The 13,029-nt window shown below is 34.8% G+C and overlaps 1 protein-coding gene across 1 annotated transcript in view; it reads left to right on the top strand.

The window, feature by feature from the left end:
- The window catches only part of bcas3 (BCAS3 microtubule associated cell migration factor), a 181,664-nt gene that overhangs the window by 10,170 nt on the left and 158,465 nt on the right, over positions 1–13,029 (top strand). The window contains exons 6-7 of the mRNA XM_073817326.1: positions 1,779–1,860; positions 5,442–5,514. Of these exons, the coding sequence (XP_073673427.1) occupies positions 1,779–1,860; positions 5,442–5,514 (155 nt within the window). The remainder of the gene's footprint in view (positions 1–1,778; positions 1,861–5,441; positions 5,515–13,029) is intronic.

The raw sequence follows: 13,029 nt of genomic DNA, 5'->3' as shown, positions 1-13,029 counted from the left end.
CAACCTACTGAAATCTTTGAATAAGTAATCGACCTTTTGCAGGGAATTTGATTGAAAGGAGAACTGACCAGTCATATTGCTGAATCTGCCATTTTGTCCGACAAACAAACTAGACAGAAGATTAGATTAACGTCTGTGGACTTGAATTTGAACGATTTTGTATATTGACGTCTTTCCACAGTTGAAACAAGATACCTTCTTATGTTCATTTGTGTTTATTTTGTGCTATAACTAGTAATAACTTTGTTTTATACCAAAAATAACCTGCTCTGTCTTGTCTTTCGGCATGTCAGTTTCGTCTTTGCTCCACAATGTATTTTTCACTATGTGAGAACATGATGTGCGGCGTGAGAGTGCCATGGACATAGCACAGTAACAAAAGGGGGCGGGGCTTTGCAAAGGGTCATTTAAATAAGAAGCTGTGACCTTGATAACTAAGTCATTCAGAAGTAGAGTTAAGTACAGAGTTCGGTACTGAAATTTAAAAAACATCCATTTCCCACTCACATTTGAGCGCTGTTGAGCCTATTTTTAAACATCGCTGATTGGCCATACTGTTCACGTGCTCAACAGATATGACTGTGATTGGCTACAATGATCAGCGCTTCACATTTCTCGCCAAGCGCTCACACATAAGCACATAAGACAAAAATCGGCTCAATAGCGCTCAAATGTGAGCGGGAAATGGACTTTTTTAAATTTCAGTACCAAAAGTACCGAACCCAGTACTTTTTGCAACTCTATTCAGAAGATAAACCAATAGTTCAGCTCTTTGAAAAGATCCAGCTCAAAAAATGGCTAGTTTGTGAACTGAACATCCAGTACTTTTCATTACTGCTTCTCTAAGCTAGATCAGTTTGAATAATAAGTTAAATTTTGACGTGTTCTTAGAAGACATGGAATATAATGTATGAGTCATATTAACCACTTCTATGATATTTCAGAGGAGCTTTTTGTCATTTTGGAGCTTGACAATCCCAGTCCTCATTTACATTCATTATTTAAAAAGAAAATGTCTGGGATATTCTTAACAATTTCTCTTTTTGTTAAAAACAACATGAGGGTGAGTAAGTGGTTCACCCATGATTTTCATGGGTTAGGATAAATGAACTGAAAGAAAAACAGAGTGTAGCTTTGAAAACAGCACAAGTGTCATTTAAAAGCATGTTTGTTAATGTCAATATTGAGTTTTGTGGCTTTTATCCGTTTTCCGTTCATATCCGAAGGCCAGATAACATTACACAGCAGTGTTTTTTTATTTTCAGTGCCTTGCTTTGGTTTGTCCACAGATGCCTGATGTTTATCTTCTAGTTGTTGGGTGACTCATTATCAAACCACATCACAGCCGCTGCAGACCAAACAGAGCATTGTGTGATTCACAGTCAAGTACTTTTATGTCGTTAATGTTCCAAAGGGATGCCACAGTATTTAGGACATTCGTCATGGGTGTTTCTCAGTCGGACACTCTGTGTCAACACTTTCAAATGGAATGTGTTAGCTGATGTACAAATAAAAGATAAAATGCTGGAGCCCCGTCAGCTCTGTACTGTTATTATATGGACGCCATTTTGTCTCGGGCCTGATAACCTTTGTGATGTGGCTCTGGTGCAAACCCATATGTACCTTCACAGTTTATGCTACACCACATTCTCACACCAACAGTCATCTTTTATGTCTTTGAACTGAATTTATCTCTTTAACGTCATCTAACGGTGTATTTTAAATGTGTGTGTGTGTGTGTGTGTGTGTGTGTGTGTGTTTGTTTCTTCTCTGTGCAGCTGAACGGCGAGGCGCAGGAGCTGTTCTCGGTGCGGCACGGGCCTGTGCGAACTGCTAGGATCCTGCCTGCTCCTCATATCAGTGAGTATCATACACCCCAAAAACCTGCAGAGCCACAATAGTGCATTACTTTTAACATATGTGATGACCCTGAACCACAAAATCAGTTATAAGGGTCTTTTTTTATGAAAATGAGATTTATACATCACCTTAAAGCTGAATAAATAAGCTTTCCATTGATGTACGGTTGTTAGGATAGGACAATAGTTGGCTGAGATACAACTATTTGAAAATCTGGAATCTGATATTGTAAAAAAATCTAAATATTGAGAAATTACCTTTAAAGTTCTTAGCAATGCATATTACTAAGCAAAAATGAAGTTGTAATATATTTACAGTAGGACATTTTTAAATATCTTCATTGAACATGATCTTTACTTAATGTCCTATTGATTTTTGGCATAAAATAAAAAATTAACCGTATTAACCCATACAAAGCATTGTTGGCTTTTGCTACAAATATACCCATGATATTTATGACTGGTTTTGTGGTCCAGGGTCACATATAAAGGCCCCTACAAAATGTTTTTGAAATCAGAAATTTCTTAATACTGCATAGGCCCAGCAGTATGCAAAACTTGACATGTATTACAGTTAAATGAATTTTTTTGAAAGAAATGAATACATTTATTCACCAATGATGCAGTTCTATTGAACTTTTAAATACATCAAAGGAAAAAAATTATTAATGTTTTGACAAAAGTACTAAACAGAACAACTATTTTCAACATTGATAATGAGAAATGTTTCTTGAGCAGCAAATCAGGATATTAGAATGATTTTTGGATGATCATGTGACACTGCTGAAAATTCAGTTTTGCCATCACAGGAATAAATTACATTTATATACATCAGCTATGACAAAGTTTTTAATTTTACATTACAATAATATTTCACAATGTTACCGTTTTACTGCATTTCTGATTAAATAAATGCAGAATTGGTGAGCATAAGAAACCTCTTTGAAACACACACACACACACACACAAAAAAAAACTTTAAATGGTAGTTTCTTTTAGTTTTGGCATCCTAAGAAGGCACACAAATTTGGTTGCATTTACATTTTTTTAATAGTTTTTTTCCCCACTGCTTTCTAGAAAAGACCTAAGCTCCATCTTGGGGTTATAACCCCTTGCTAGAAGTCTTTTCATTACTGCACGTAAAACTGCTGCTCTGAAATATTATTACAAATTCTACATTCCAGTGACATCTTAATTTTCAGCTTGTCAAGAACAAGCGTCCACCCCCAAATTGAAATATGTGTTGACAGAGCGTGATCTCCCGCTACGCTTTATTTTATTTCACATGTCACATGGTACATAAACAGCACGTTATTTTATATGTCATGTTTGCCACTATTATTTGCCTAGAAATTTGCTGAAAGTAAAATGAGTTTTCGGCAGTTACATGCTTTTTCGAATCAAGTTAGACTGAGATGTGGCAATTTATAAAGTTCTATGTCTCTCTTCCTTACTGGCTTTTCCATATATCATGTTTAAATTAAAGACTACCTTCTGTTTCTTAATAGCGCAGAGCGCTCGCCAGAGCCCTGCTGTTTTCCCATCATAATATTAAAATCAGTCCTTCACGATTGTGTTGGCATGCTGTCAGCTGGCTGCCTGGACTTTTACCGCCGCTCTGGCAGAGAGGAACTGCAGACTTCTGAGATTTTCCTTCTCTTTCATCACGGCTCACTCATTGACCATCGCATGCCTGCGCTCATTCCATTTGTTAAAGGACAAAAATGAATAGTCTGACCAAAAAATGCACGCTACGTCGTACTAAACTAAAATACACGCAACCTGATTAGGTATGCTTAAATATTGCTTATGTCTCTTTCACATTTTCTTTCTTTCTTTTTAATAATTGGCACACTTTCCATGACTGAAACAGGATATTATCTCTTCAGAAATTATGTAGTCAGATTTTTTTTTATTTATCCCTCGCTAAATAAGCGGCATGGCCATATTCAAATGTAAAAACAAAAGGGATAGGAAATGCACTGAGTCGTATTGTAGTGTGACATTTATGCACAGAATTTGTGTTCTGTCCTTTTGGCAGATTTAAACAATGCACAATAAAGGCATTGAACGCCGGCTGGATTCAGATAAAAGAGAATTGTCATAATAAGAAGCAGCAGACGGCCGACACATGAGGCGAACGCTTCTCAGCTAAATCAAATGAATTGTACAAGTGGGGAAACTGATTGTGATCTGTTTGGCGCAAACAGTGTCATACTGTAGTGGGATTTAAAAAGAGTAATTGTTTTAGCTTGGTGAGCGGATTTGGAAAGTCCTGAAAATAGGTGTCAATTTTAATAAGGCAAGGTCTTTCCCAGAATAACGGAGGAAGTTCCGCTTTCTCTAAAGAGGCAAACTGACTTTTTTTTTCCCCCATATCCGTTTTGACTTCTGCTGTTGTTTTTCCAGTGATTCATTTCCAGGTGACAGTTACGGACGATCATATCCACAGCTGAGCAACAATTTGCGATTGCTTCCTCTCTGTTTAAATTGATCCCACTGTTGAAAGCGCACTCGTAAATGGCCCTCCTATAAACGTATTATTTATTGAAACGCAGGAAATTTGTTATGTCTTCCAGAAAACAGTTCTCTCAATATTTCGCAGGATGAATTGAAAACAGGCATTGGAAAATCCAAATGAAAACCACTTGTTTCGAAGTCCGGCCGTTTTGGAGGCTACGGACGGAGAGGAGCAGGAGGTTGTTTTCTGCCCCTTAATTGTTCTTTCAAATAGAAGGCAGCTGTTGTCTTTTAGAGGCCTGTCGTATTTGCATTATGATTGGATGTCGTGACCAGTCGCAATGTCTGATGACAGAGAAGTGAAGACGGAGGAGAGGCCCTTTAAAGTGTTAAGGTTTGAGAATGACACATTTGCACTCACACGCCACGCAACAGGGACCGTACGTTCCTGGAGCTGATTAGTGTCATGGCATGGCTGGCCAAATTACAGCTCTACAAAGGCTAACATCTTCTTCTTCTATCCGGACATGAATGGAAGTTTTCCCCCCTTCTCGTTTAAATCAAGAGAATTAGATAAATATGGGATCTGTAAACTTACTGCGACATGTTTTCTCCACCCAAAATATGCCTACCGGCCTTTTGCCATTCTGTAATTCCTCCGAAGCCTTGAAATTAAAGCCAGTCAGACAGAAGACTCCTCCTAAAGCTTTGAAGGCTTTCTCCATTAGAGTCGGAGGAGAAATGGTTTGCGTTCAACACATTGCTCTGAGTGGCGTTTCTGTTCTGTCTCCATTTAATGTCTTGCATGCTGGTATTTTAATTTCATTTGATCCTCATAAGTCTCTGTGAGGACCAGGGCATTATTCTCTCCTAAGTGAGTGTGCGTGAACGTCAAACGTCAAAGCTGTTTTTTCATTTTCAAGGCATAATTTTGATTACAGATCTCTTGTAATGCAATCAACACGCTTCCTGCTGTGGTAGTTGCTTTTTAAGCTCGAGTTTGGTCGGTGGGTGGGTGGCTTTGGCGGAGAGACAACAGGCCTCATGTGCGGGTGGCTAATGAATGTCCCTCTTTATGTGGGTCAGTGGTTAATGTTCCCCTTTCTGTCCCCCCTGCTGCAGGTTCCCTCAACACTGACAGCTTCGCTGAGAAACGGCCCCTCCTCGGCGTGTGCAAGAGCACGGGTTCTTCGGGGTGAGTACACAACGACAACGTCACTTCCGCTGTCAGCTCGGCCTAGTGTCTCGCATGGTGCCGGAGCTTTCATATTCACAGGTCACGTCTGGTTGTTTTCCAGCTGCACACAAGCACACTCTTAGCACTGGGGCTGATGACACAGTAATAGAAGAGGCATTTATTGTACATTGCTAAATCTATCTATCTGTCTGGGGCATTTCATACGAGGAGGCAAGGAAGGCAGTTCCTCCTCGAAGTATTGGATGAGAAAAAAAGATTGTAGCACAAAAATAAAACAACGCCAGTATTCTAAAATATAACATTAAAAAATGTGTAAATCAACAGTGACACCAGCAGGTAAAGTTGAAAGCAGTGAAAGTAACGTGAGAGAAGGCAGTGCTTCCATTGTGATATGATTGAATATGACTTGTTATGATCGCCTGTGATAAATCCCGCCTCTTGTGTTCGTGCGCATTTGCAAATCAGTCTGAGCGAACACAATGACTTTAGTGGGAAAACTAATTAAAGAAGTAAGTAAACAACTCTCACACTTTGATATAACCACTTTATGTCAAAATAAGACTTAAAATGGCATGAAAACATGATCTGTGGGAATTTTTAGTGAGTAATAAGCTTGGTGAAATTTAAAGTAAATCTCCATGTCTGTGACCGATATTTGCCCAGCTTTGATGACTGATGATCTGAAAATTTCAAAAATAGTTAGAAGTTAACTATTCAAAAGAATAGCTAAACATAAGTTCACAAATAAAACATATTGTTTAAATTGTTGTAGAGCTGTCAAACAATTCATTGCGATTAATCACATCCACAATAAGTTTGTTTACATACTATATGTGTGTATACGGTGTATACTATAACTACAAAAATACAGAAAAAATTTAATATTGTGAAATATTATTACTATGTAAAATAATGTTCTTCTATTTGAATATACATTAAAAATCTAATTTATTTCTGTGAAATGGTTGCACCGAATAATTTTTTTGCAACCTGTGATACTTTTTTTTTCAGGACTCTTTGATGAATAACAAGTTAAAAAGAACAGCATTTATTTAAAATAGAAATGATTTGTAACAATATACACTACTGCTCTGGGTTAGTAAATTTTTATTCCTCCTTTTTTTTTTTTAAATAAATTATTACTTTTATTCAGCAAGGATGTGTTAAATTAATAAAAAGTGATAGCAACTTATATTGTTAGAAAAGACTTATATTCTGAATAAATGCTGTTTTTTGGACTTTTTTGTATTCTTTAAAGAATCCTGAAAAAAGTATCAGAGGTTTCAAAAAATATTTGGTAGCACAACTGTTGCCAACATAGATGATTCTAATAATAAATCAGCGTATTAAAATGATTTCTAAAGGACCATGTGACACTGATGACCGGAGTAATGGTGGATGATGAAAATTCATCTTTGCATCACAGGAAATTATTATTTTTTTTAATATATATTAAATTAGAAACCATTCTTTTATATTGTAATATCATTTTGCAGTATTATTGGGGTTTTTTTCTGTATTTTTGATCAAATAAATGCAGTCTGGATGAGCGTAAGAAACTTTTGAAAACATTGCAAGTCTTACTGATCCCAAACTTTTGAACGGCAGTGTATGTGTGTGTATTTTATATATACAGTACATAATAAAATTGTACAATTTTTATTTTGGATGCGATTAATCGCGATTAATCGTGATTAATCGTTTAACAGCCCTAAATTGTTACTGCCTTGAGTTATTATTTTGGAATAAATGAAAATGCTTAAAAACTCTAACTTGATGCGATTCATACTTAGCTTTAATAAATAGACTGTTGATTGATGGGAATTAGAACTCTTTAAATGAGAATGGCCAGTTGAGGTTAAATGCAGGTCAGGGGCATTTAAGATCTTTTGCATTTTTTTTTCCCCAAGTGAACTTTTATGTCTATAATAGGCTTGTATCCATCTCCTGGCGTGCGCGACACGAGTGGAGACATGTAAAACTCTTCATGAGGTGAAACCTATGTGCTAATGGAATGTTCCGTCGTTGTCTGGTTTATAGCGTTTTCCCGTTTTAAAGTGCGGTGGAGTCCAAGCCACATCCCTCAGTGTGTGCAACATTTAGATATTATGAGGTACAAATCCTAAGTACATTTGAAAACCTGTAATTTGTTATACATCATAACCTGCATCAAAGGTCTGATGGGGCCAGGGAGTGGTCTGGAGAGAGACGGCCAAACCCTGCTGACTGACTGACCGACCCGGTCGGCTCCAGAGGGCCAGATCTGCAACCTTGGACCCCTGACAGAGTCAGAGTCGGCCTGCGATCTGTGAGAAATATGCCCCCTTGGGGAGTGAGAAGGAGCAGGGCGCATCAGTTATTGGCTCCTCTCCTCCCCTCAGCTATGTCTGCCACCTCTTAAAACGAACTCCTCCGCTGCTGCTGCAAATCTTAACTCAATATTTCCTCCCGAGGAAATAGAATAAGGAAGTCTGTCTTCGGCACACTTTGATGGAGACCACCATCCCAGCCGTTCGAAGACTAGAGCTTTGCTCTGTGCAGCCAAACGCGCCGTGTCCGCCCCGACATGGAGACAGGCTCTGACGGTTTGGCTTTGTACTCCTGCAACGGTTGGTCTAATGCTGAAAACATGCCTCGTGTTGAAAACCATAACCCTCTCCCTTCGGGTGAATGGTGTTGCCGCTGCTACGTTCCAGTAGAAGTGTTTGGTAAATAGCCTAGCTCTGTATTTTTTTTTTTTTTTTTTTGAAAGGCTGCGCTGTGCTCGGTTCTTTCCCCTTTACTGAAATAGTTCATAAACTTACCAAAGTCCTCACACGATTTTTAGTATATAATCATTTTGAAATAACAGCTTTTGTCAACCACCAGTGTGGATGCTGTCTTGACACTCAAATGGAAAACAGATTGCAGTCTTGGCCGATACAGCACTGCTGGTTTAGAAGTTGGTTCACTCAGCTTTAGGCTTAGATTACAAGATTTGCAAATTAAAGGAAAACCAGAAAGAGGAAAAAGCATGTGTGCTAAATCCTTCGTTGCAGAACTCTGGCCAGACACATTCAACATAATTTTATCAATGGAGGGGATTATGTCTTAAGTCCAAACAATGTATGGATCTGGTGAATTTCCTGACAGCAAAGTACATACGCCGCCCTTCGTGCCGTGCTACACTGCCGGTAGGGTTTGCAAATTAGCAAGGAATGCATGTGCTGTTCAATCCACTGTTGGCTCCCACTTGTATCTGGAAAGGATTTGATTTTCCACCGTACCATTGTTATTATTTTATTTTTGGTTTAATTAGTGCTACAGGTGTTACAGTGACCAGGTTGAGCCTGTGTTCTCTCGTGCCAGATGCATGCAACTTGGTTTCAAGTCACATTTATTTACCAAAAAAATAAAAAAATACATACAGTATAGATAGCATATAGATGGAATGTAGCCATTAAATTCTTATTTTTAATACATGGATCTAAGATCTAACAACATCATAAGTGAAAAAAAAAAAAAAAAAAAAGATAAATGATAAAAAAAAAAATGAAAAAAGTAAGTGTGTATATATCCTAGCCAGGATATATACACTTTCTTTTTTTAAGGTTATCATTATGATATTTTTATTTCTTTATTTTTTTGTTAATCATTTACTTTTCCTTTTATTTATTTATTTTTTTCCTTTTTATTTCTCATTATGGTTGTAATATTGGTAGATCTTCATGTATTATAAAGAGAATTTGGTAGCATATACACATGTTTTTTCCTTGTTAATTTTTTGTTAGCCATTTATTTTTCTTTTTATTTATTTAATTAATTAATTTACTTACTATTTTAATGATTTCATTTATGGGTTTAATGTTGTTAGATCTTGGATTCATGTATTAAATATGAGAATTTAATGGCTACATTCAATCTATACGCTAGCATATAGATGAAATGTAGCCATTATAAATTCTCATTTTACAACAATAAAACCATAAATTAAATAATTAAAATGGTAAATAAATAAATGAAAGAAAAAATGGCTAACAAAAAAATTACCAAAGAAAAAAAAAATACTTTCTTTTTTAAATACATGAAGCCAAAAACTAACAGTATTATAATCACAAAAGAAAAGCAAAAAGTAAATAAATAAATAAAAGAAAAAATTAATGGTTAACAACAACAACAACAACAACAACAAAAAAACAAAACAGAAAGTGTATATATGCTGGCATATGGATGGAATGTAGCCATTAAATTCTCATATTTAATACATGAATCCAAGATCTAACAACATTAAACCCATAAATGAAATCATTAAAATAGTAAGTAAATTAATTAATTAAATAAATAAAAAGAAAAATAAATGGCTAACAAAAAATTAACAATGAAAAAAAAACATGTATATATGCTACCAAATTCTCTTTATAATACATGAAGATCTACCAATATTACAACCATAATGAGAAATAAAAAGGAAAAAAATAAATAAATAAAAGGAAAAGTAAATGATTAACAAAAATATAAAGAAATAAAAATATCATAATGATAACCTTAAAAAAAGAAAGTGTATATATCCTAGCATATAGATGAAGTGTAGCCATTATAAATTCTCATTTTACAACAATAAAACCATAAATGAAATAATTAAAATGGTAAATAAATAAATGAAAGAAAAAATGGCTAACAAAAAAATTACCAAAGAAAAAAAAATTCTTTTTTTTTTTTAAATACATGAAGCCAAAAACTAACAATATTATAATCACAAAAGAAAAGCAAAAAGTAAATAAATAAATAAATAAAAGAAAAAATTAATGGTTAACAACAACAACAAAAAAAACAGAAAGTGTATATATGCTGGCATATGGAATCCAAGATCTAACAACATTAAACCCATAAATGAAATCATTAAAATAGTAAGTTAATTAATTAAATAAATAAAAAGAAAAATAAATGGCTAACAAAAAGTTAACAATGAAAAAAAAATTCTCATTATAATACATGAAGATCTACCAATATTACAACCACAATGAAAAATAAAAAGTAAAAAAATAAATAAATAAAAGGAAAAGTGAATGATTAACAAAAAAATAAAGAAATAAAAATATCATAATGATAACCTTAAAAAGAAAGACTGTGTATATATCCTAGCATATAGATGAAATGTAGCCATTAAAAATTCTCATTTTACAACAATAAAACCATAAATGAAATAATTAAAATGGTAAATAAATAAATGAAAGAAAAAATGGCTAACAAAAAAATTACCAAAGGAAAAAAAAATACTTTTTTTCTTTTTTTTTTTTTAAATACATGAAGCAAAAAACTAACAATATTATAATCATAAAAGAAAAGCAAAAAGTAAATAAATAAAAGGAAAAATTAATGGTTAACAACAACAACAACAAAAAACAAAACAAAACAAAACAGAAAGTGTATATATGCTGGCATATGGATGGAATGTAGCCATTAAAATTCTCATTTTTAATACATGGATCCAAGATCTAACAACATTAAAACCATAAGTGAATAAAATAAAAGTAGTAAATTAATAAATCAAATAATTAACAAAAAAAAATATTTGCATAACATTTGGTATAACCTCAGACTAAGCTAAGGAATAAAAATGAGTCCGTAAGCTAGATTTAAAAGTGTGCCATTTAACTGTTTGTGGCCCGTGTAGTGAGTATGTTTGGAAGGGGTAAAAGTTCACCCCTCAAGAGGCCTGCTTTTGTTCTCTGGATTGTGGAGAAATTAAGTTGTTGGGCAGGCAGAAAACAGTGCCCTCTCTTCCTTCCCCTCAAATTTCCAGATCTCCATGGAGAGGATGTGGATGATTTTTTTTTTCTTTCTTCTTTTTTTTTTTTTTGGCGCAATCCTCTAATGCAATCCTCTGTCATTGTGGAGATTACAGCTGGACCGCTGTCAGGGACTACAGCACGTGGAGGTTCAGAAGAAGGTCCAGTCCTCATGCTTTTGGACTACACAGCGGCCACACTGTGCCTGGCTCTGGAACGGTGGCAAAGGTCCAGTGACTCTCCCACTGTATGGCTCTGAAGTGCAGAGTCTCATCCCACTGTCCACCCAGTGTTCTCAATGAGATCTGTTTTTACTTTTTTTCTTTAACCATGACCCTAATTGTCCTTACCCAAAGCTCTATCCATGCAAAGTCCTGCTGGCACCCATTGCCTGCTTATTAATTGCACAATAGCTGGGAGGAGCGGAAACCAAGTTTTGTCCATGTGGCTATTTTTAAAGCGACTTAGCTAAAGCCTACTGTGCTATTAAGCTGTGCTTTTCATTGCATTTTTATTGAGATGTGAGAAATCCCTTTTAAGTGTATTAAATGATAAATCTCTGTGCGTTTGTATTAGACACAGGATTAAAGGGGGATTGGGAAGTGATGCTTTTAGAGCCCATGAGCCTGTTACTCTCTTGCCATCACACCCGGAACTGTGAGATCTCTTGGCTCAGAGGGTGCGATCATGCAGAGATCAGTGGAGGTGAATAGGAGAGATGTCAACTTATGGTAGAGCGAAACCAAAAGTACATTTAAAGGGACAGTTCACCCCAAAATTGTCACCATTTTATCTTATAAAGTAGATGATTTATAGTTTGCCCTAAAATGAAAATTTACTGGAACTTTACTCATCCTCAGCCCTTCCAAGATACTACCAGTCAGAAGTTTTTGAACAGTAGGATTTTTAACGTTTTTTTTAACACCAAGCCTGCATTTATTTGATCCAAAATAGAGCAAAAGCAGTAAAATTGTGATGTACTGCAGTCTTCAGTGTCATATGGTCCTTCAGAAATCATTCTGATATGCTGATTTATTATTAATGTTTAAAACAGTTGAGTAAATTTTTTTTCAGGATTCTTTGATGAAAAGAAAGATCCAGTGATCAGCAATTATCTGAAATAAAAAGTTTTTGTAACATTATACACTATACCATTTAAAAGCTTGGTCAGTATATAGTTTTTATTTCTAAATTATACAAATTAACAGTTTTGTTTAGTTAGGGTGATTTAATTTGATCAAAAGTGATGATAAAGACATTTATAATGCTACAAAAGATTTCTGTTTCAGATAAATGCTGTTCTTCTGAACTTTCTATTCATCAAAGAAACCTGAAAAAATATATTTGGCAGTTTTCAGCATAATAATAACAATAATAGTAATAAAAAATGTTCTTTGAGCAACAAATCAGAATATTAGAATGATTTCTGAAGGATCTTGTGACTGGAGTAATAAAGGAATAAATTACAATTTAAAATGTATTCAAACCGATAGCAGTTATTTTAAATTCTTTTAAATTCTTTTTCAGAGAAGGTAGCATAAATGGTTAAAATAACTATCTAAATAAATAAATACAATTGAAAAAATAAATAAGTAAATAAAAAAGTAAAAAAAAATGTAGCCCTTAAAGTCTAATTTCTAATATATAAACCCAAGACCTACCAGCATTAAAGCCATAAGTGCAATAATTAAAATAGTAAATAAATGGTTAAAAATTCTCATTTTTATTACATGGATCCAAGATC

Source organism: Garra rufa, chromosome 14 (genome assembly GCF_049309525.1).
Source record: "Garra rufa chromosome 14, GarRuf1.0, whole genome shotgun sequence".
NCBI classification, from domain to species: Eukaryota; Metazoa; Chordata; class Actinopteri; order Cypriniformes; family Cyprinidae; genus Garra; species Garra rufa.
This window is presented reverse-complemented; position numbering and strand designations above follow the sequence as displayed.